Source organism: Dermochelys coriacea, chromosome 3 (assembly GCF_009764565.3).
Source record: "Dermochelys coriacea isolate rDerCor1 chromosome 3, rDerCor1.pri.v4, whole genome shotgun sequence".
Lineage (NCBI taxonomy): Eukaryota > Metazoa > Chordata > Testudines > Dermochelyidae > Dermochelys > Dermochelys coriacea.
The window spans coordinates 96810231-96835778 of NC_050070.1; the positions used below are offsets into that span (position 1 = coordinate 96810231).

General features: G+C 40.6%; 2 protein-coding genes across 4 annotated transcripts in view; both read left to right on the forward strand.

Annotated features, from left to right (window-relative positions):
• The window catches only part of LOC119853108 (golgin subfamily A member 6-like protein 1), a 46898-nt gene extending 44220 nt beyond the window's left edge, over positions 1-2678 (forward strand). Inside the window, 1 exon segment of the mRNA XM_043510899.1 lies at positions 1054-2678. Coding sequence (XP_043366834.1) covers positions 1054-1257 — 204 coding nt within the window. The 3' untranslated portion in view covers positions 1258-2678.
• Positions 2679-8538: 5860 nt separating this feature from the next.
• TPD52L1 (TPD52 like 1) overlaps positions 8539-25548 on the forward strand; it is a 100427-nt gene continuing 83417 nt past the window's right edge. The window contains exon 1 of one of the 3 annotated variants that reach the window (XM_043510901.1): positions 8539-8745. In XM_043510901.1, coding sequence (XP_043366836.1) covers positions 8724-8745 — 22 coding nt within the window. In that variant the 5' untranslated portion in view covers positions 8539-8723. The remainder of the gene's footprint in view (positions 8746-25548) is intronic. The other 2 variants (XM_043510900.1, XM_038394803.2) reach the window with 2 other exon arrangements.

Sequence of the window (25548 nt, forward strand, 5' to 3'; positions counted from 1 at the left end):
GCCCATGCCAGCTGGCTAGGGTGTTTCATTGCCGTATAGACTTCTGGCTCGGGCTGAAGCCTGAGCTCTCGGACATTCCTATCCTACAGGGTCTTAGAGCCTGGGCTCCTGCCCAAGCCCCGAGGCCTAGACAGCAATGAAATAGCCCCACAGTCCAAGCCTCATGAGCCTGAGTCGACTTGCATAGGCCAGCCGTGGGTTTTTCTTTGCTGTGTAGACATACCCTTGGAGTCTCTTGTCCCACCTATTGGTGGTAGATCTAATTTTTGGCAGTCCTAACAGGAGTTAAGGCTCATCTACGTTCATTGTGGACTGCCATTTTGCTCATGCAATCTCTTCATGCCTATGCTGCAGCTTCATCCTGCTATGTGATCGTTCAGCCCAGGGGAGTGACAATCAGTGCTGATTTTATTGTCATCCTTAGGGCTGTGTTGTGAACCATGCATCACAATCCCTCAGTATTAACTGTGGGAAGTTAATGGGATTTAAGGGTGCTCAGCATCCTGTAGAATCTTGCCCTTAATCTCTCTGCAGAATGGATTTAAGGTTGATCACAAATGACAAACAGAGAACCACTTAAGGCTCTCACTAAACCAAATAGTGTCATTTTAATATATGTAGCATCAGAAGGCAAAAAATAGCTTGTGAAATGTATTAAATATCTAACAAAATTGAATCACTGTCTTTGATTACTCACAAAAAGAAAACGAGTATTTGTGGCACCTTAGAGGCTAACAAATTAATTTGAGCATAAGCTTTCGTGAGCTACAGCTCACTTCATCGGATTGGATGAAGTGAGCTGTAGCTCACAAAAGCTTATGCTCTAATAAATTTGTTAGCCTCTAAGGTGCCACAAGTACTCGTTTTCTTTTTGCGGATACAGACTAATATGACGGTTACTCTGAAACCTTTGATTACTCTGTGTTTTAAAAACAGCAATCTCAAATGTGTACATATCTATCCAATAACTCATAAGACTTTAAAAATCTTAGCTCACTTGCTTTTGTTCTTTCTGTCCTCCTTTTTCAACTGACAATATTTTCCCTATTACAGCTTGATGGGAGGGACAATGAACTCTTGCAAATATCTACTAAGATGCTGCAGCTTGATCAGGATATGTCAGCACTGAAAACAAACCATGTGTTACGTCAGTCTCTTCAGTCAGAAAAATGGCAGGAAATCTCCAAAATGGCAAGCTCGATGAGGAAACTTACCAAATCAGTGACAGATATAGTGGATAGCATGGGGAAATATTAGGTTGGGTGACAATTAGAGGTGCTATGCTGTAGTTAGAAAATTAATCCTTTAAGTACAACATGACTTTAATTTCAGTGGGCTATTCATCTTTATGATCGCTTTTGTTTAACAAAATAGATTTCAGAGATTTTAAATGCTATCAAAATACTTGTAATGGAGCAGTTTATTTTTCACTCTGCCACATAAACATGAGATTGTCTTCATAAAGCCAATCAACAATATCGATTTGGTTCTTCAAATATTTGAAATCTAATAAATGTGGATCTAGCTTTGGTGATTGCCAAATATTGTAATTTTGGTGAGTAAAATGTTACTCAGTTTTTCTTTACACAGTAATGAATAAGATTTCTTGTGTGAAAAAATGAGTGATGTGAGTGAAAAAGATTTCACCCATAATAGGGCTTCATAAAATTATGAATAAAATAACCTATTTTTTTAGCAGATTGATTGGATTTAGATGCATAATTCTCATTAAATTTAAAAGCAAATGTACTAATTGTGCTCTATTCAGTGAAACAGTTATATAGAGAGAGGGGTTGCTCTGCCGTTTCACAAATTTTTCACTATATCCTGGCATTAGTGTATTTTGAAATTCTTAATCCAAAATATCTATTCACATAAATTAGAGAGACAAGGTTGGTGAGGTAGTATTTTTTTTGGACCAACTTCTGTTGGTGAGAGAAACAAGCTTTCAAGCTACACCAAACTCCTCTTCGGGTCCTAAGATATTACCTCACCCACTTTTTCTCTAATATCCTACGATCAACACAGCTACACCAGCACTGCATATTGACTTAAATAGTATTTCTGTGCAGAGATCTATTTATGGAAGAATGTCTCCTTATTTGAAAAGATATGAAACACTGCAAAATCAGTTTCTCACATTCAGCATACTACTGTCACCCTTGCATAAGTAGTAAACTCTTCTGTGCAGTCAAAAGAGATGTATAAATCACAAATGGGGCGGGCTTGCCGGAAAAAAACCTATTCATATTTTACAATCATTCAAATTCAAAAGCAACATTCTATGCATATTAAAAGGAATTTTTTTTCAAATGTATATGAATTAAGGCTGCCTTGGGCAGATCTGGCACTTTCAAGTTTTGTCTTCAAAAAACAAAGTTGAGCTGTAATATGAAGTTTGTACTTTGCAGTGTTCTAAAATATTTTCCTATAAACAATCATTTTTCTTACTTATAAATCTTCATTTTAGACTATCTATAATCCTTTTCATTTAGTTCCATTATTTTTTCTTAAAAATGTTACATGTTGTTAGACCCACAAATAAGGGTCCAATATGTTCTTTACCTCATGTTACCTTATTGCCCTGATATCTTTACTCTCTCATTTTAGCCTCCAACAAGTCCAGGCTGCAATGTACTGAATGCTAGAGCTGGCTGAATACCAGATTTTTCAGTTTGCTGGCAATTCCAAAAAAACATGAAAAAATTATTTCAGGTTAGAATCTTAGAATATCAGGGTTGGAAGGGACCCCAGGAGGTCATCTAGTCAAACTCCCTGCTCAGAGCAGGGCCAATCCCCAACTAAACCATCCCAGCCAGGGCTTTGTCAAGCCTGACCTTAAAAACCTCAAAGGAAGCAGTTTCCACCACCGCCCTAGGTAATGCATTCCAGTGCTTCACCACCCTCCTAGTGAAAAAGTTTTTCCTAATATACAACCTAAACCTCCTCCGCTGCAACTTGAGACCATTACTCCTTGTTCTGTCATCTGCTACCACTGAGAACAGTCTACATCAATCCTCTTTGGAAACCCCTTTCAGGTAGTTGAAAGCAGCTATCAAATCCCCCCTCATTCTTCTCTTCCGCAGACTTAATAATCCCAGTTCCCTCAGCTTCACCTCATAAGTAGTGTCCAGTCCCCAATCATTTTTGTTGCCCTCCGCTGGACATTTTCCAATTTTTCCACATCCTTCTTGTAGTGTGGGGCCCAAAACTGGACACAATACTCCAGATGAGGCCTCACCAATGTCGAATAGAGGGGAACGATCACGTCCCTCGATCTGCTGGCAATGCCCCTACTTACTTATACATCCCAAAATGCCATTGGCCTTCTTGACAACAACGGCAAACTGTTGACTCATATCCAGCTTCTCGTCTGCCCAGTTCAGTAGTCTGGGAGCTGACCTTGTTCGTGAAGACAGAGGCAAAAAAAGCATTGAGTACATTAGCTTTTTCCACATCCTCTGTCACTAGGTTGCCTCCCTCATTCAGTAAGGGGCCCACACTTTCCTTGACTTTCTTCTTGTTGCTAACATTCCTGAAGAAACCCTTCTTGTTACTCTTAACATCTCTTGCTAGCTGCAACTCCAGGTGTGATTTGGCCTTCCTGATTTCACTCCTGCATGCCCGAGCAATATTTTTATACTCTTCCCTGGTCATTTGTCTAATCTTCCACTTCTTGTAAGTTTCTTTTTTGTGTTTAAGATCAGCAAGGATTTCACTGTTAAGCCAAGCTGGTCGCCTGCCATATTTACTATTCTTTCTACACATCGGGATGGTTTGTCCCTGTAACCTCAATAAGGATTCTTTAAAATCCAGCCAGCTCTCCTGGACTCCTTTCCCCCTCATGTTATTCTCCCAGGGGATCCTGCCCATCAGTTCCCTGAGGGAGCCAAAGTCTGCTTTTCTGAAGTCCAGGGTCCGTATTCTGCTGCTTTCCTTTTTTCCATGTCAGGATCCTGAACTTGACCATCTCATGGTCACTGCCTCCCAGATTCCCATTTACTCTTGCTTCCCCTACTAATTTTTCCCAGTTTGTGAGCAGCAGGTCAAGAAGAGCTCTGCCCCTAGTTGGTTCCTTCAGCACTTGTACCAGGAAATTTTCCCCTACACTTTCCAAAAAGTTCCTGGATTGTCTGTGCACCGCTGTATTGCTCTCCCAGCAGATATCAGGGTGAGATTGAAGTCTCCCATGAGAACCAGGGCCTGCGATCTAGTAACTTCTGTGAGTTGCCGGAAGAAAGCCTCATCCCCCTGGTCTGGTGGTCTATAGCAGACACCCACCACGACATCGCCCTTGTTGCTCACACTTCTAAACTTAATCCAGAGACTCTCAGGTTTTTCTGCAGTTTCATACTTGAGCTCTGAGCAGTCAGACTGCTCCCTTACATACAATGCAACTCCCCCAACTTTTCTGCCCTGCCTGTCCTTCCTGAACAGTTTATATCTATCCATGACAGTACTCCAGTCATGTGAGTTATCCCACCAAGTCTCTGTTATTCCAATGACATCGTAATTCCTTGACTATGCCAGGACTTCCAGTTCTCCCTGCTTGTTTCCCAGGCTTCTTGCATTTGTGTATAGGCACTTGAGATAACTCGCTGATCGTCCCTTTTTCTCAGTATGAGGCAGGAGCCCTCCCCTCTCGCGCACTCCTGCTCGTGCTTCCTCCTGGAATCACACTTCCCCCCATGTCTTTGGTCTCCTTCCCCCGGTGAAGTTAGTTTAAAGCCCTCCTCACTAGGTTAGCCAGCCTGCTTGTGAAGATGCTCTTCCCTCTCTTCGTTAGGTGGAGCCTGTCTTTGCCTAGCACTCCTCCTTCTTGGAACACCATCCCATGGTCAAAGAATCCAAAGCCTTCTCTCTGACTCCATCTGCATAGCCATTTGTTGACTTCCACGATTTGACAGTCTCCACCCAGGCCTTTTCCTTCCATGGGGAGGATGGACGAGACCACCACTTGCTCCTCAAACTCCTTTATCCTTCTTCCCAGAGCCACGTAGTGTGCAGTGATCTGGTCAAGGTCGTCATTGGCAGTATCATTGGTACCCACATGGAGAAGCAGGAAGGGGTAGTGATCCGAAGGCTTGATGAGTCTCGGTAGTCTCTCCGGCACATCGTGAATCCTAGCTTCTGGCAAGTAGCAGACTTCTTGGTTTTCCTGGTCAGGATGGCAGATAGATGACTCAGTCTCCCTGACAAGAGAGTCCCCGACCATCTCCGCCCGCCTCCTTCTCTTGGGAACGGTGGTCATGGAACCCCCAACCCTAGGACAGTACATCTCATGCCTTCCAATCGGCGGAGTCTCCTTCTGTTCCCTTCCCTCAGATGTATCATCTAGTCCACTCTCCACCTTAGTACCTGTGGAGAGAACATGAAAACGGTTACTTACCTGTATCTGCATTGCTGGTTCATAGATGCTCACCTTTCTTCTTCTGGAGGTCATATGCTGCCAAATTTCTTCACCGTCCTCCTGTCCTCGCAGTGCAGCCTGCTCTGAATCTTTAGAAGGTTGTGTTTGTAGAAGCAGATCCTGACGTCTGTCCAGGAAATCTTCAGTTTCTCTTATGCAACACAGGGTTGATACCTGTTGCTCCAGACCTTGAACCTTCCCTTCCAATATGGAGACCAGCTTGCACTTTGTTCAGACAAAGTCGCTTCTGTCCTGTGGAAGAAAGATAAACATGGCACATCCAGTGCAGGTCACGACAGCTGAACGCTCCCCATCCATATTACCTTCCTTCTACGAGCTTCCTTAGCAGCTGTAGTAACTACTCAGAGAAGCCGGCAAGATGTAAGCCTCAGTGGGCTCTGCCCGTGGGGAATTCCCGAGCGAACTCCCTCTATTAGCCTCTCTGCTGTTCATTGCTCAGCTGGTTCGCAGCTGACTGGCTTTTTATAAACGGGCCCACTCAAGGCTTATCTGGAACAAAGCACTCCCAATTCACACTTTTCAAACAACCAATCAAGCACACTGTCAAACTGTCCCCACAACAGACACTCAGATACTTGTTTCAATTTTCTATTTTATGTTTTGACAAACCAAAAAGTCAAAAAATTCATTTCAGGTCAAACAAATCGCTTTGACCTGAAGCATATGTTTAGATGTTTATGTTTAGATTTTGACCATTTTTAAAACATTTTAAAATGTTAAAATAAAACACTATCTTTGAATGCATTATTTTGTCTTAGTTTTAAAGTACACAAGTGATGGGACTTTCACCATTTTCTATGAGAAATAAATTACATTCAAAAACAGTGTTTAAAATAGTTCACAAATATGGGTTTCTGTCAGACCCATCTTGAACAAGCAGGGAGGAGCTGATCTGGATGGACCTTAACAGAGTTCCCATCCTTGTGAATGGTACTTGACTCCTAGTCTTACAGTTTTCTTCAAAAATTGTTTTGAACACAGTTTGACCCTATACACACCAGCCATCTAACAGTGTTCAAGATCAATGTAGTGGAAATTATGTGTAACCCCATTTTATTAACATTTTTCAAATAGACCTCCTTCTGTTGTTCAAAAAGGCTATTTCGTTTCACTTTTAGGAAATGTTTTCCTAGTTTTCAGTCTAAATTTTCTTTGCTTAATTTTATTGTATACCTATTTTTAAACTTTATACTGTACATGTATTCTTCTATCTGGGTGAGCAGTACTAGAAATGAGGAGCTTTTGATAGCCCGACTCCTGCAAAAAATTAAGATTTAACATTATGTATAGATTACCTGGGACAACTCATGTGCATAATTATTTTCAGGATTGGGGCCTAAATCTGTCATTGTTGACTAACTTCTGTGTTCCAGCCTGGCTGCTTATTGGCATAGCATTTTATTTGTTTAATTTGAATCATTTGGTCTTAAAGAGTCACTGGCAACTTAAAAAAAAGCAACCTTTTTTTTCTTACTAATGTTACTTGTAGCACATAAGATGACTTATAACTGAAAGAAATTAGAAATATATGTTCTTTATTCATTTTGTTTACTTTGTGCATTTAATAGCACTGCATATACTCACTTCCACTGTTTTCACCACAGTCATTTCCCCTTATGGTTTGTGAGTCTTTCACATAGCAACAAGGGAGAGAACTTAAAAAACCCTGAGTTTGTAAAACCTCCCAAGCTGACCGTGACGCTCAGGAAAGTGTCATACATGAAATTACTTTTTAAGGAAGACCGTCACCTTGAGATTTGGAAAATTTTGCCATCAAACATCTAAGTGACTTATAAAAATAGAACTTATGCTCCTAAGTCACTTAGGGTGCAGATCCTCAAAAGTAGTTAGGCACCTAAGTACCTTTGAGGATCTGGGCCTTATCCTCCTAAGTCCTAGTGAAAGTGCTTCAGTGATTTAGAAATATAAGTCCCATTTTCAAAAGTGACATAGACCCATATTGCCACATTTTAAAGGTGCCTAAAGAGACATGTGCCTAGTGGGATTTTCAAAAGCCCATTTTCATTGTGGGAGTCAGGACCCCAGGCACCTTTAAAAATGGGACTTACGTTCCTAAGTACTGTACACACTTTTGAATATTTGACCCCTAATTTTTTTAAATCGTTCCAGGTACATCTGCCTCTGAGTCCCCTGCCCTGCCAGTTTTACAATCAGATTTTTTTTTAAAGAGAAAAATGTATTCCCTTTGCTCAGTGAAAGACTGGAAGAAACTGACTACGTACAGAGTATAATCAAATGGGGGGCCGAGGGGAACAGCAATGTATTTACGAATGACAGGTTTCAGATTAGCAGTCGTGTTAGTCTGTATTCGCAAAAAGAAAAGGAGGACTTGTGGCACCTAGAGACTAACAAATTTATTTGAGCATGACCTGTAGCTCACGAAAGCTTACGCTCAAATAAATTTGTTAGTCTCTAAGGTGCCACAAGTCCTCCTTTTCTTTTTTGGTATTTACTAATCTCTTTCAGTCACAGCCATTTTAGGTGTTGCGTGTAACAATAATAAATACAAATCCTACAGGAGTGATTTATAAATCGATAAAAGAAAAGGAGTACTTGTGGCACCTTAGAGACTAACAGATTTATTAGAGCATAAGCTTTCGTGAGCTACAGTAGCTCACGAAAGCTTATGCTCAAATAAATGTGTTAGTCTCTAAGGTGCCACAAGTACTCCTTTTCTTTTTGCAAATACAGACTAACACGGCCGCTACTCTGAAACTTATAAATCGATAATATCTCTTTAACGCAGTCATTAAAATTTTTTTAGAATCCACGGTCAGTGTCATTAAACAAAGATATGTGCTGAGGTGTCTTAAAACAGATTGAGAAAGCAGGGAAAACGCCAGCTCTTACTCCCTGCACAGGTCCCTGGGCAGCGGATTTGCTCTATAAGAGGACATTGGGGTGGTTTCCAGATAGAAGACCTCTGTCCACGAACTCCCTTTTCATCTCGTCGTCGTTGTTTGGTTTTAATCCACGCCTGGGGCTTCCCAGCTGGTAACACTCAGGGCCGGAGTGACGGTGCAAGCACCTGCGGGGAGCGGACGGCGGAGAGGCCGCGCTGCCTGTTCCAGGTGGGCAGCATGAGCGTAGCGCGCCGGCTCCGGTCGGCTCTGGCCGCTAGGGGGCGTGCGGCTGCGTCTCCCGGACTCCAGGGGAGGAGACAACCAGAGGCCACTTGCGGCGGCGACCGCAGCAGCGCTGAGCCTTTTCCTCGGGATACCGGGCGGTGCCAGGCAGCGGCTCCTTCTCAACCTCGGCCCGGCCTTGGGCAATGGAGGCGCAGCAGACACAAGGTTAGTCCCTGCGAGGGCGGCGGAGGCTGCAGGAGGCTGGAGCTTTGCGGCTTGTTCTTGGGAGCCGCTTTGTATGTTGCTCTCTTCACTTTTCCCTTCTGGTGCAGCAGGTCCAGGCTCCAGAGGGGGGGAAATTTCATTCCCCTGGCCCCAGGGACGCGCAGCTCAGCCTTGGGGGCTCCTCTTGACCAAGGGATGCTCCTTAGACTACAGGTTTCAGAGTAGCAGCCGTGTTAGTCTGTATCCGCAAAAAGAAAAGGAGGACTTGTGGCACCTTAGAGACTAACACATTTATTTGAGCATAAGCTTTCGTGAGCTACAGCTCACTTCATAGGATGCATTCAGTGGAAAATACAGTGGGGAGATTGGTGTGTGTATATCAATCTCCCCTCTGTTTTTTCCACCAAATGCATCCGATGAAGTGAGCTGTAGCTCACGAAAGTTTATGCTCTAATAAATGTGTTAGTCTCTAAGGTGTCACAAGTACTCCTTCTCTTCTTCCTTAGACTACAGAGATTATACAGCCTCTCTGTCCCCACCCCTGCAAACAAACCCCCTTCCTGCAAGCAAATCAACGTTGAGTGAGCACCTGAGGGCTCAGAGAGGTTATTTCTGGGGTGTTTGTTTCTCCCTTTTCTTGGGGGAGAGGGCCCTCGTCGTGGCCCTCTTAACACAATGCTACAGGTTAGATGCAGAAATAGATTTGGGTCGGTTTAAAACCGAATTGGAGAGATTTGCGTTGATTTATGTGACGGGAGGAAACCAGGGAAATGAGACTCTCCTAAAGCACTGGCTCTGTTCCCTCTCTTCACAGTGTTAAAGACCTTTCTATACAAGAAATGTGTTTTTGTTTTTTCTTTCCTTCTTGCTATAATTTGCTGGGGTCTGCATTAACCTATACTGTACTAAATATATCGGAACATGCTATTTACCTTGCTCTGCAGCTTCCAGACCATTGTGTGGCTTCCTTTATTCCTTCCCCCAATCCGTTTCACAAATAAATCATTTGTACTTCAGTCTGTCTTTTATTAGTCTGTTCACTGGAACTTTAAAGATAAATAAAAGCCTATTGGTTACAATACAAAGCACACCCCCATTTTCTGTGTTTGGGGGATAGTGAATGAAACCCATTTTGTTGAATAATTAAAGACTTTATTTACCTCTTAGAAATTAAACAGTTCTCAAAGTAAATTGTGGGCTTTTGTGTCACTAATGACATGCTTGTCTGCCTTGTTTAAAAGCATGGGGGGGGGGAGATATTGCATTCTCTCTCAAAGGTTTTGTAGGGATTGCTATGTAACAGGATCCAAAATGTAGAGGGTGTCTTGATAGCTCCTTGAAAAAAATCTCTCTCCCTGTCTTCATTTGTCCTGATTCCAGATCTGTTTTTTCTGGGATCACCATTTTACAGTCTTGCTACTCTAATTTCTTCTTTTCCTCTCACTACTGCTATGCATCCCCCAAGCTACAGTAAATGTAGTACAGCAACATATTAACAGAGACCTTTTAAAAAGCAAAGCACTATGTTTATTTAAAATATTATATATAAAAAGAATCCTCTGTTTAAACTAGAGCCTTCTCATTCAGAGTTCACTTCTTTTTGAGCTTTCTTCACATAGAGAAATTATAATCCTGGTCTTGTGATACTGTCAATGCGTGTGAGAGTTGCACGCAATAGGCCAGATCATGCCACCAGTTTTTAAACGGATCTCAATTGAGGTCAGTGGGGAGTTCTGTTTAAAAACTGATTGCATAATATGTCCCAAGATATTTTTGTTAGGTTTTTCTTTATACAGTTTTAGTTCGTTAGTTAATAAATAATCTTACTGGTAGTAGTGTATTTATTTCTTAATTATTTCAGGGTCCAGTTATAAAAAGTATAATTTACACTGGATGAAATTCACCACTGTGCAGAAAGCCAGTTTATTTTGAAAGTTTATGCAGGATTTAAAAGGTGCCTTGGGCCAGCATAAAGCCGCCTTCACAAGCATGCATTTCACTAATTTTCTAACTCCCATTGGCTTTTTTGGGAGTTGTGGAATCTCAGCATGTGGCGAGACAGGGCTCTTAAAACACAAGGGGGAGTGTTATCATTTCACTGAGAGTGGCATGTTTAGAAAACACAATTTAATGGGGATGGACAGAGAAATGGAAGGGTGAAATTTACTGAAGTAAATATAGGCTGCATTCATACTTGCCAGAATTGTGTTAAACAGGTGCCCCAAAGGAAGGCAAAATGTTGGCTGTGAACAGAATTGTATGTATTTTCTTGGAGTAACACAATGGGGAATTTGGCCTTTGTTTAATTTTTAAAGAAAAAGGTAAAATGTCATTGTAGTTGCATGTTCAATGCCTGCTGAGGAGCAGGGATTCTCAAGTAAAGGCATGTTCTGTAGGCTGCTATTACAGAAGCTGATTGACGAAATTAATGGATTTATATAGCTCAGCTCCTGGACTTTTCTAATGCTCTGCATTGAGGCTGCAGTATAATGTGGTTTATTTTGGATTTCTGTTTCCTAAATTTATCTTCTCAAATACCATGTTAGGTGATCCTGTTTTTCAAAGAGTTTATGACAACATTGCTTATTCTTTTTCTGCTTTGTAGGATTTGTGTAAACTGTCATGTTCCAATTTGTCACTTACAAATATTTTCTCTCTAATTAATAAGATCATTTTCATGGGACAGTTCAAAAAGTCAGTGCAATAATATGTATTGCTAAAGTATATTTCACTTAGCAGCTCTTCATAGCATTCCCATTGCTGCCCCAGAAGAGATTGTCCTTGTCGAACTGGTCTTTTACTATGCCTTAGTTGTGTGTGTTGGGTACAGAGATTAAATTAAGCCACTTCATGTTGCTTAGTTTTGTTCTGTTCATGATTCGTTTTTAGCCCTGAGGTTGTCTGGGTCTTAGTACACAGATATATTCTGGTTATGAAAAAGGTATTGCAGTTAATCAGAAAACAAACAGGTGTGGGATGCCCCAAGGTTTCACCCATTTCTTTTTAGGTTACATTTTCCCACTGTTTTCTCATTTGTATCTTGTCTCATTCTCCCTCAGGACAGTGTTCATGGTGTAGAGGAAAAAAAAAAAATCTTCCAGTGATGTTAACATGCAACTAGATCCCATGCTAAACCTTCATGGGACTTTTATTTCTGTAAATCTTCTATTCTGAGATCTCCCTCCTCTCTGTCTGACCTAACTTTTAACCCTCATTACTGCAGTTATAGACTTCAGTCTAATTAGCAGCAGAGAGTACTGAACCTCCATGTTTTTAGCACAGTGGGATTCAATTAAAGACACTTAAATACTGGCCAGAAAACTGAATTTCTTTGTCATTGTATCTTCCGCAGTTTTTCCGAACATTGCTACTACTTTGTTAGTTACCTGCTATAGCTGTTTACTTTGAAAAATCCATTGAGTTCAAAGTATCTGATTAATCAGATCAACATGCACTGCTGGGGGGAACTCCATTCCAACTGAAAGGAAGGTAAATGTTAAAAATTTGCAAACACTCACAAATGCCCCATTATTTAACAACTTTCAGGAAATTAAATGACTTTTTGCCTGTTTCAAAAATGTCTTTCTACACAATCTAGTTCTTTGTGCCATTTTATGTTACCACAGTGTTTCTAGTTCAGCTGTGTGCACTTTGATGCCTTCTGGCATTGCATATGCCCCAGAATCTTTTGCACAGGCTGCTGTTGCACTTCCATGTAAGCACCTTGGCAACTGATGCAAAAGATTTTGGGGTACATAGAGATACTAGACAGGAAGCAAGAAAGCCCCTTCATAACACAAGCTGGAAGAGCAAGGAAAAATGGCACTAACTACAGTGAGGTGCTACCAACACTTTAAAGAGGGGTTTCCTTTAATATTTGCCAACTCAGCTGGTGATACATGTGACATCCCCGGGCAGAAGACTCCTTTACCCCAGTTGCTCTCTGTGTTCTCCCCACAACACACATCAATTCCATTCTCTCCCCACTCACATCCCATCAATCCAATTTTCTTTTCCCACCCCCAAATGCATCAGTCCTCCCCCCTACCTCTCTAGGCCCATCATACTTCTTGCCCACTCTAACATCTCATGGAGGTTCTAGGTGGCTCCCCTGACCTGGCATCTCTTTTCCTTACAGCAGTGGTGGAGGTGTCCTGTAGCCTCTGGTAGGCAAGGCAGCCATCTCTCAGCTCCCGCCTGGGGGGGGCGGGTATGCAATGAAGAGTGGGTCCCATTTGGTGGTGGTTTTGAATGTCTATTGGAAAATGTTCTCTTTAGTTCCTGAGGTGGATGGGATTCCCGGTAAGTGGAGTGGCAGGTTGGCCTGCCTCCTTCTTCCTCCACCTCACATCTGGAGTGACTGACAGGAAAAAAGTGTGAGGACTACATCATGCCTCACCCCAGTACTCCTAGCAGTGATTTTGGGCTTTTGAAGGGAGTGCCTCTTGCAGCAGCTGTTGTGGCTTAAGCACTAGTAGGTACACCCTGGCTATGGCTATGAGAGGACTAAGCCAGCTGCTGCTCCCATTTCCTAAAGGGGGCTGGAAACTTTAACAAGCAGAGTTGGCCTTAGCATTTTTAAGCAGCCTGCAAAAGTTTTTTGCTGCCCCATATGTAATCAACCTTGTGGATCATGACCACTCTATTAGGAACAGGGCCTGCCTGAGGAGCATGAGAGGGCTGCTGAAATCCATCTTTGAGAGACACCCCAACCTTTACAGATGTGTCTTCTATAAAGTGTGCGTAGTGTGTGTGAGAGAGAGGATAGTATAGGGTATCTAGCTTCCCCACCCAGCCTCCTGATGCAGAAGGGCAGCCCCCAGCTACTTGTTCCTTTTAACCTTAGTGAGTGGTTTACATTCCTGAGGCTACTTTCATAAGGAGGAAGGCTGGGTATACAGGCGTTTTTGTCTGGTTTTAATGAATGCTGAGATTTCTCTTCAAGGAGCTCAGAAGTCAGCTCTGTTAACCTTGGGCATGCATGATCCCCTGTGAACATGCATGCCCAGCTCCTCGTTGCCTAGGCCGGGAAGAAAGCAGGAGAGGGGGAACTCCAAAAGGTCCTCCGGGTGGTGGGAGAATTGAAAAGGGAAGAGGTAGTTTGCATATTTTCCCCCTAAAATGGATGTCTTGACTGTTAATAACATCACATGAATATGGGGTGAGGTGAAATCGGTGGGGCTGTGATTTATAAGAATTGAATTTTAAAATATTTATCAAGATGGCCTAGAGCCTGAGAGAGCTGTTCTTTTATCTTTTAACCTTTTTGTACAACTCAGAAGAAAAAATAGAACTAGAACAAAATACCAGTGATTATCCTTGGATTTTAAGCAAATAAATGTCAATAAACCAAATGCTGTACTTTTCTTGCAAGCTTTTGAACCTGTGCAGCTTTTCAACATGGCTAAGGTACTTGTCACAGAAGTATGTTCAGTTTTTTGAGGCTGAAGAAATTTGAGTGGGATAATGCTAATCCTGGGCAATGAGAATATAATCTGGTTGGATACCAGATATAAACAGACTCCCCCCATCTTAAATGGATTGCCAGTTATACAAGACTTTGCAACTTCGCCAGTTTTATAAACAAAGATGATGATGGAGAGAAACAGAACGTGCTCATAAATGCTGGCTGTAATTGTTCTCTGCTATTTTGTTGTTTTCCACTGGAAATACTTTTCAAAAAAGCTCTTTCTGGGGAGGCGGTGCAAATATGGGTGCTCAGTGTAGTTTAATAGAAACTTGATACCCTACTAATGTGCCTCCCAAATCAATAAAGTATAGAAATGTTAGCACTTGGTGTTTTGAGGAATTTTGTTTCAGGCCACCTCCTCCTTGATTACAGCAGAGCAGGCTTGGTACTAGAATGCAAAGCTGTAGAAATATGTGGTTATGTTGTAGATGGCACTATTTAGGAATTTGGATGCTTGTTGCTTAGCGGCATTCTTGAAGGTAGAGTATTCTAGGAATCTTGGTTTAGAAAGAACATATTCAATTTTCTATTTCAAAAAATGCCTGAATGGAAAATTAGATCTTTCTTATTTAACAGACATACTCTGTGCAGTAATATAGTAAAGGGACTTGATCTGGGTAAGCTAGTTTTATTTGACTTTATTTAAATCTCATAGTAAAAAAACCCAGTAAAGTATACATGTAACAGATTAAATTAAAAGTAAATGTTTCTTTTGTTGTTATGCTGTGCCTCTCTGAAGTGGTCTCTTTGTTCAAAGAACTTTTTGAATGTATCTGGCACTGGAATGGGAGCCAAAAGGCCTGGGTTCTAATAGCAGATCAGTTACTGACCTTAGATATGACTGCGGGCAAGTCCATTTTGTCTATATGTGCCTTAATTTCCCTATTTATAAAATAAGGATAATGATACTTAATCATCTTCATAAAGCCATTTGAGTTCTATGGGTGAAAAGCAGAACATAGTGATGAAGTATTATTATTGCAATTACATTTTTTATATCCAGGATACGGTTACATGTCACTGGAGATGTGACCAAGGTGTGACACAGTCTCTGTCTCAGATCCAAAATCTCTCTTTCTCCTTGCCTTTCTTGTATGTTAGAAGAACATTAGTACCCCCCCACACACCAAGCTTCTATACTGATCAAAAGTACGTATTGAGCCCCACTGCTTGCAAACTCTCTTACCAGCAAGTTCAGCACATGGGCAAGATATGAGAGAGCATGGTTTTAAGTGTGATCTTCATCATAAGCTCTTGGGATCAGATTTGCCTGCACCCCTGCTTGTCACCTTTGCATATACACATAGTACTCCTAGAGATCTATTTTTGAAGGTTACTTTCGTATACTTTTGTTGTCTTTTTTTAATATAAAATGTGGTTGCTCCAGTAAAAGGGAGCGCTGTCTATCATGTATTCTTTTTTATTTGTAATATGACAGAATTAAGGAACCCCAGTCATGGACCAGGACCCCACTGTGCTAGGCACTGTACAAACATAAAACAAAAAGATGACCCTTGCAGTAAAGAGCTTGCAATCTAGGTAAAAGCTGTGTATGTTCTTTAGTTAGTTAAGAAAAACCTCACATTTTTTTCACTATACAAAAAAGGCAAACTTTAGTGAAGGAGTGCCTACTCTATTCCACATCTCTCAGAGGACCAGGAGTAGCATTATTAACTTTAGCCAGAACGCTGGGTTCAAGAAGTGGAGCTAATGCTGCCATGGATCAAGTTGACTGTTCTGAAGGAAAGAAGACTGATATGAAAAATAACTTGAGCTTATTTATTTTTAATAAGCTTGTCTTACTATCACCCCTGACATGTTTTGTTATGCCAATATTTTTGTTGTCCACGAAATCATCAATATTCATACAGGTAAACACTGCCCATACATATTGTATTGGCCTTCTACTAGAAAGCGATCTCCAATTGAATCACCATGAAATTGGTCAAAAGTATGATTTTGAATTTGGGTTTCGGTAGTCACTCATGAGTGGTGGGTGAAGCGACTTACCCCTCTGTTTCTACCACAGATGCTTCCACGTTCATTGTCAGGAAAAACTAGTGACATTTCCATCTTTGGATCCTCAGTGGAATTGTCCTGTAAGTTGTAAGAGGACTAGAAGTCACCTCAGGCTAGAGTGGCCTCTGTTTCAGCATGACTGCTTCGCCCTTAATGACTGCTCACACCTTCAACAGGTATCTCCATGCTTTGATATACTCCTGTATAACTTCCTTGGAATAATTGTTGTAATCTTTTACTGGATGAGTTTGGTAATAATTGGCCATGCTGCTGAGGCAAATACTGTAAGTACTTTCATTCCTCATTCATGTTTCATACATTGTATTCACCTTTCTTAACTCCTTCTCATTGACCTAAACCAAGACACTCTCTGCAAAAGGCCTGCCAATTGTAGCCATCCCCAGGAGCTCTGCACTATTTGGCATTTATAGGCTATTTTCTGTTAGTTTCAAAACCCTTTGTGCATGTTCTTTCTGTACATGGTGGATAATTGCAAAAATTTCATTAAAGAGTGATCAGGCTAATTTGGGAATTTTCAACAAATTGTATAAATATCTGTCTCGGAGGCCTCTGAGATGGATATTATCTGTATATTTTGTGTTCACAGGGGCAATCATGGCAGGCTCTTGGTGCTTTGAGCAGAAAACATAGTGTATGTCTACGCTTCAATGCAAGGTGTGATTGCAGCTCGGGTAGACCTACCCATGCTAGCTTTGTCCATGCTAGCATGACTAAAAATATCAGTGTAGATGTAGTAGCAAGAGCTTCAGCGCGGGCTGTACAGGCATGCGGGGAACCAAGAGAATCTATTGGCATTACTGAAGCCTGTGCCACTACAACTACACTGTTGTTTTTAGGTATGTTTATCTGAGTTGCAAACATACCTTGGATTGCACTATAGGCAGATAGTAGAAGTTATGGTAGCAGGGAAGAATCAATGGCATAACCAGGAGGTCTAGTATGCCATGTAATGAAACTACCAAATTGTTGCTTTGTGCTATGCATGGTGGATGTTAGTATTTATGATTGAGGGCACATAGAAAAAGTGAAACATCCAGGCTTAGTGGAGTAAATGCAGATGATGAAGGAAGAGAACGTAAGCAGAGAAAAAGAAAGGTGATAGTGAAGGACTTGTTTCTTAGAAATATACTCTTGCTAGTGTGAGAGGTGATCTTAACTATCAATATAATGCAACTTTTCTACATAGTTTACATTTATTTTTTTTTAATGAATTTCAAAACAATTTGCAGGGTTAAATAACACCATTGCAGCGTTAGGTAATAAATTATATCAGCTGGGAACTGAAATTAAGAGGTTATAGACAAAGGAGAAAAATCACATCTTTTTACCTGAGTTTTGCAATGATTTAAGAGCATAAGAATGGCCATACTGGGCTAGATGGACCATTGCTCTAACCCAGTATCCTGTCTTCTGACAACGGCCAATACCAGGTGCTTCAGAGAGAATAAACAGAACCAGTGGTCATAGAGTGATCCATCCTGTCGTCCACTCCCAACTTCTGGCAAACAGAGGCTAGTGACACTCATAGCATGTGGTTGCATCCCTAACCAATCTGGCTAATAGCCATTGATGAACCTATCTTCCATTAACTTATCTAGTTCTTTTTTTAACCCTGTTATAGTTTTGACCTTCACGACATCCCCTGACAATGAGTTCTACAGGTTGACTGCATGTTGTGTGAAGAAGTACTTCCTTTTGTTTCTTTTAACCCTGCTACCTATTAATTTCATTGGGTTACCCCTCCCCCCGCTGCCCCCAAGTCCTTGTGTTATCTGAAGGAGTATATAACATTTCCTTACTCACTTTCTCTGCACCAGATTTTATAGACCTCTATCGTATCCCCTCTTAGTCATCTCTTTTCCAAGTTGAAAAGTGCCAGTATTTTTAATCTTTCATACAGAAGCTGTTCCATATCCCTAATCACCTTTGTTGTACTTCTCTGTACCGTTATCAATTCTAATGTATGTATTTTTTTTGAGATGGAGCAACCAGATCTGCATGCAGTATTCAAAATGTGGGTGTACCAGGGATTTATATAGTGGCCTTATATTTTCTGTCATTTTATCCATCTCTTTCCTAATGGTTCCTAACGTTCTGACAGCTTTTTTGACTGACTGCTGCTGCACACTGAGCAAATGTTTTCAGAGAACTATCCACAATTACTCCAAGATCTTTCTTGAGCGGTAACAGCTAATTCAGACCCCATCATTTTGTTTGGAGAGTTGGGATTATGTTTTCCCATGTGCATTACTTTGAATTTTATCAACATTGAATTTTATCTGGCATTTTGTTGCCCAATCACTTTTTTTTTTTTTGAGATCCCTTTATAGCTCTCTGCTTTGGACTTAACTATCTTGTGTAGTTTAGTATCACTGGAAAATTTTGCCACTTTACTGTTTACCCCTTTTTCCAGATCATTTATAAATACGTTGAATAGGACTGGATCCAGTACAGACCCATAGGAGCCATCGCTATTTACCTCTTTTCATTCTGAAAACTGATAGTTTATTCCTACTTTTTGTTTCCTGTGTTTTAACCAGTTACTGATCCATGAGAGAACCTTCCCTCTTATCCCATGTCTGCTTGCTTTGCTTAAGAGCTTTTGGTGAGGGACCACTGGATCACTCTTGCCCACATATTTGTTTGACCCCCGCTCAAACAATTCTAATAGATTGGTGACGCATGATTTTCCTTTACAAAAGCCATGTCAACAAATTGTGTTCATCTGTGTCTGATAATTCTGTTCTCTAGTATAGTGTCAACCAATTTCACTGGTAAAGGTAGGCTTTCCAGCCTGTGATTATTCTCCATTTTTATTTGTGCATTTGATTTTTTCCTTTCTAAGTTCACTACTTTGCATTTGTCTTTATTGTATTTAATCTTGTTGATTTTCAGATCAAGTCTTCAATTTATCTTGGTCATTTTGAATTCTAATTCTGTTCTCCAAAATACTTGCATCCCCTCCCTGGTTGGTATCATCTGCAAATTTTATAAGCGTATTCTCCACTGAGTTATCAAAATCACTAATGATTAGTGAGAGACCCAGCCCCTGGGGGATCCCACTATATCCTTCCAATTTGAAAGCAAACCATTGAAAACTGAGTGTGCTTTTTCAACCAGTTATTCACCCACCTTGTAATATTTTCATGTAGACCATCTTTCCTTAGCTTATGAGAGTGTCATGTGGGACCATGTCAAAAGCATTACTAAAATAAAGATGCATCATGTCTACTGCTTCTCCTTATCCAGTAGTCCAGTAACCCTGTCAAAGAAGGAAATTAGGTTGGTTTGGCATGATTTGTTCTTGACAAATCCATATTGGCTATTACTTATCACCCTATTATCCTCTGGGTGATTAAAAATTGATTGTGTAATAATTTGTTCCAGTATTTTTCTATGCATTGAAGTTAAGCTGACTGGTCTACAATTCCTTTATTCCCCTTTTTAGAGATAAAGTACTGTTTGCCCTTCAGCAGTCCTCTGGGAACTCCTCCATCGACCATGAGTTCTCAAAGATTGCTTCAGCTCGTTCCTTAATACCTTAGGATGAATTTTTTTTTTTAAGGCTTGGATTGAATAGTCTCTGGGTGGTTCTGTGCTTGCAGGTACTGCTGCACAAGCTATATCAAGAGAATCCTGGTTTCAGGCTTGCACATATCTGCATGTTTATCAGAATATCATCAATCAGTAATGTCTCACAGCAATGGAGACATTAATATTTCCCTATACTACTTCCTGTAAATATAGAGAGTACTTTATTTGTATTAATGGTTTTAATCAATGTTTAATACTCTTGGCACCTTAAACACTTTTCTTCCTTACTGATTTTTGGGGGGGAGAGGGAGGCATATTTTGATTTAGTTTCTCCAATGTATTGATTGGAGCTCATGTGAGTATTGCCTGTTCTGGTATATTAACACTCGCCGCCACCATCATCTTCTAGGATAGCGATTCCCAAACTGGGCCACAGGGATTGTGCTGTGCTGTGGCTATCACAGAGAAGTTGTATGATCATGAATGGAAAGGCGGTAGTCCATGTGAATGGACGAATTCCACAAAACTGTCTATAAAGATCTGGTCCATGCTATGAGAGTTTGATTGCCTCTATCCTGGAGCAGGTATTTTCTCCACAAGGCAGGACATAGTTTCAACCCTCTGTTGAATGGTAGCAGTACTCAGGGCCTTACAACATGGTTTCCTGTTATAGGAGAAATCAGTGCCAGAGTGCGGCCAGACATTTTCTCAGTGCAATTTACTGTATTTACACACACATATATATGTAAATCTATAAATTTAAATTTTCACAGTTGCACAAAATTATAGGTCTTAAGCATTTTTTTCTGTTTTTATCAATTTAAATTTCCACAGTTGCAGGAAAGTTATGTGGGGTCAGACAAGAATTATTTAATGACAGTAGACATCAAGACTCAAAAAGTTAAAGCTTTATAACCGTTAAGACACCTTGTCAAAACATACAAAGCAAATACCCTTAAATCAAACTTGAATTCAACATTCGCAAGCAGCATTTTTCTAACTTTGCCTGTTTGTAATTTTCTGTTATTGATGGAAACCTTTTTTTTTGTCGGTTTGGCTATGTGAAATTGATATTTATAGACATTTACCAATAACAAGCTAATCCTCCCAAGCCTACATATACACCAGTCCTTGAACAGGTTTGGCATGCAAGTGAGCCATTCTTTCAGAAATCTCAGCAAAAAAAACCAGTACCCGGTTCTCGGGAAGCAACCATACCCTAAAAATTGACTCGAGTTACAGAGATGAAGGCAGAAAGCAAAGTTTCCTGTTGCTTGCATCACAGAACTAACAGTGCATCATGTCTTCAAATACTGGACTATTCTTGCACAGTAAGAAAAAGAATTTGTAAAACTAACAGTGCCAGCTAGTGACACCTGCCATAAAATTATGGATGTTACAAGACAGCTTGCAGTGACTTAATGCATTAAGATTCAGAAGAAGTTCTACATCAGTGAAGATTCCCTACATCTACTATAGGTTGCTGGATATAGCTTGTGACACTCTGCACCCTATATTCATGATAATAATATGATTTATGATATAATTATGTTGCATCTTGATAGGTCATGTGAGGTGTCTATGGAAAAGTTATGATTTACTGAATATGATTCTTATTAATATGCATGTATCATTTTTGTATCTGAAGTTATGAATATTGACTATGTATCTGTATTTCAAATGTGCTTGCTCTGGGTAACACCCACAACTAGCCTTTGAGGTACAACAATGAAGAAGCTAGATCATGCTAATGGCCCATCAGTGGAAACAGTGGGCCATGGAAAAGGCTTGTCCTCACCTGCGGACCCTTCAGACAGCCTGTGGATAATGGCTGCCATGACTCATCATGCATGCAGGGGCATGTGACTAAACCACATGATACTGAACTCCATCTTGATACCTGTATTTTTCCACAAACTGGGCTGGAAACTTGGCTTGGAACAAAGGGGTGTTTACGCCATATGGAAGAAACTATAAAAGGGGGAAGTGACATCACCAAGGGGCCTCTACAACTAAACTCACCTGGGAACACCTGACAAACCAAGACTGAACTGGGGGAAGTGCAGGTCCTAGGCTGGAAGAGAGGATTCCTGCCTGCGTATAAAACCTCTACAAACTGTTTATACTATCTAACAGGGTAAGGCACTCTTTGATTCAAATCTTGTGTAGTGTATAAGATCTAGATTGTGGTTTTGTTTATTTGGTAGGTAATCTACAAGTGATAGCAAACAGATCAAAGTAATCGCTTTAAAATCTATCTTTCTGTAGTTATCTATTTTATAATTTACCTAGAACAGTGTGGGTTAAGTGAAATGCTTGGGGAAAAATCTGTTCGGTTAACAAAGGCTTTGGGCATATTCCTCTCCACATTGAGGGAGGGGGTGTTTGTATATAAGACAAAGACAGGCTTTTGACCAGGGAAGGATGGTATAGCTCCAGGGTTCTAGACTGGGGGTATTTTGGCTGAAGCCTCTCCATTGTTGGTTCATGCAGTAGCTGGCAGAGTATTCATGAACCCAGCTTGTTATGGCCCCTGCTTGTGGATGTTGGTGTGAGTGCAAGCTTGGAGGGCTTTGCAGCTTGTCACAGTGTCAGTGTGAGAGGGAACCCAGATTGGTGAAACAGAGGGCTCGTTTGTACTCCAGTTCCAGGTGGCACCCTGTGGGGGCTGTCACACAGCTGCAGCTTGCTTGCTAGACATAAGTGTAGTTAGCTTGTGCTTTAATTTTAAATGTGGGGCTTCTAATCACAGTCACCTCTGTCTTCAACAACTTTAGCTCCCCCACTGTCTGTGGACCTTGTCCATAAGTCCCTTGTGAAAGATAACTTTCTTAATTTAGGGACAGAGAGAAATAGCTCCTAGATACTTTACCAAACAACCTTTTAACCCTAGGTGTGGATATCACCCTGTTGCAATTTTGAAAGAAAAACCAGCCTTAAGAATTTTATTACAAATTCATAAAAGGGAAACTTAATATTAATCAGAGTTCTAACTGAAGCTAATTATTGTAAATCTCACTAAACTAAGTACAGAACAATACAATTTTCAAATCAAAATTGGAATTTAATAAATAAACTGACAATAGGGCATGAAATTGACAGTTGACTCAATCATTGAATGAATACAATCAAGACTTAAATCAAGAAGTTAACATAACACATGATCAATCCTTATATATTACTATTCCAGAAAACCGTATGAAACTGCACCCAGACTCCTACAAGGTTGCCATTTGCTGAATGACTTCTACAGTTACTCTCTTCCTGACTAATCTAGTCACTGTAGAGAGTGATTAACAACTTTGAAGGACAGAGTGGTTTCTGCAAACACTTTTATAGCCTAGGGTGGCATAAAGTGATTTAAGATGGAACTTACTTTAGAATTAGAATATGTATATGCTATTTCTGTAGCATACATACCCCAAAAATGCTGAAAAAAATCAATAATACAGGTGGCAAGTAGAATACAAGAGGAACAAACAGGTACTTGAAGAAAAGGTTGGCTCTTTAGCTTGCTGATCTTCAGAGCATCAGAATTAGGACCTGCAGTTTGGGGACTATGTGATATTATTATCTCCTCCCTTGGTACCTTATTCTGGCCAGCAGGCTTCCTCAGTCACTTGGCTGGCATAGCCTGCAGTTGTCTTGGTTTCCTCATTCTTGGTGTTGTGGTGGCCCAGAAAGATCATGCCTTCTTGCATGTGTGCCTGGATTTTTAAGGTTGCGATTCTTGTTCGCTCCACCCAATGAAACTTCCATGTAAATCAGGGGATCACAAGTGTCGTATCCTGATGATGTGGTCCATTCCAAGTTGAGGTTGGGTGAACTAGTCTTTTGGTCACTCTGGAAAGCCTTGTGTCTTACTGACAGTTCTGTAACAACATATGTTGCCAATGGCAAACACAGATGTGCTCCAAAAATATGAAAAACATGGGCTCCACGGGAGATGGTTCCACGAATATGGTTTGGGCCCCACGCCTGTGTATGGGTACAGATGGGTTATGTTCCTCCAGTGTCCTACATGTTCTGAATGTTTAATTACTACTATGGACTCTTACATCACTCATATTTCCGTTCATTCACTTTGTTCTCTCAGCATATCTGACAATATTCTGGGCGTTTTTACTAGTAAAGAATTGGGGAGCTAAGAAGTAGTTTAACTGGGTGAAAGGTTTTATCTCAGAATCTGACAGCACTTTTTCTATTAATAGAAACTTAAGCCCAATTCACTTGCTTACTTCCTATGGAAGTCAATAGAGCTACATCAATTTGAGTCAGCCTAGGGTGTGGCCCAAAGTATCTGTACGTTTTGAGATTAGGACCCCTCCCCTGACTCAGTGTTTTCCTTATTTTAGCTCTTAGCTCCCCCTACATTCTTACAGCTCTAGCCTAATTTGATTATTTTCTTTAGTTCTTCATTTGTTTTATACAAATCATGCTGATTTGTCCAAAAAAAAAAGCGCTGATTTGTAGAGAGCAAATCAATCTTGTAGCAAAATGACACCTATTTTCTCATCTCCCATCATTCAGCCAGGACTCTGTTTTTTCTCTGTTACTGGCTATAGAAAAGAAAATGCCCCTTCCATTTGTGACACATTTTTTCTTTCTGTGACCCCTTAGGAAGTTGTGAAGAATGGTTAATAAATAGCAAAATGAATGATACAATACTATTATTACTTTCACTATTGATATAATGGAAAGAAACCTCTGCTGGCTTTGAATTGTTACATTTGACAATTGTATTATCATACCTACAACTTAAAAATCAAAGCCATTTTTGTTTCCTCAGGCAGCCAAGAGTATTGTACTGTGCAGAGAGCTAGACGTGATTGCATAAGAGGTTAAAGTCCATACATGACTAATATGTACACTGGATATTTCAGAAAATGATTTTGATTGGAGGATTAGATCTTGTGTTGAAGTCTGGTAATTGTTTTTCATAGATATGTGCTCTTTTCCACAGCTGGAATTGTGCTACTTTTACCCACTGAACTGCCGCTTGATTTATCTGTGGCAAGATGGGAAAACTCTTTAAGAGTGCATATCACATCTTAGCATAGAGGTCATGTCATGGAGTATGTTCTGTCATTGGTTGTTGCACAAGCTACCTTCCATTAGGAATGGAATAAGAGCCCTTTGGCATCTGCAGCAATTCCTTCCACAGGAAAACAATATTAGGAAAAAAGAAAAGGAGTACTTGTGGCACCTTAGAGACTAACACATTTATTTGAGCATAAGCTTTCGTGAGCTACAGCTCACTTCATCGAATGCATTTGGTGGAAAATACAGTGGGGAGATTTATATATACACACACACAGAGAACATGAAACAATGGGTTTTATCATACACACTGTAAGGAGAGTGATCACTTTAGATGAGCCATCACCAGCAGCGGGGGGGGGATATTAGGAAAGTAGTTTAATGTAGTTTTAGCTTCTTTTAATGTGACTTTGTAGCTGAAAACGAAGACCAGTGCTTACATACTGTGACCAGCAAGTTGGCCAGGGACTACAAACAAGTGATCCACAAACCATAATTTGAGAACTGCTAAACAATGATATTTCTAAAGCTATTTCCAAATTAGGGCTAGATTGTGCTGTTTAGAAACAGCCTTGATAAGGGGCTGTAAAGAGCACTAGGAGGCATGTTCTGCATTGAGAAGATAGAATGCCTCCTGGAGCATTGAACACCCAGAGGCTACGCTCCTAATACTAGCCCCTATGCAATGAGCCAGTGCAGGGAAGAAATTTAAAGCACTG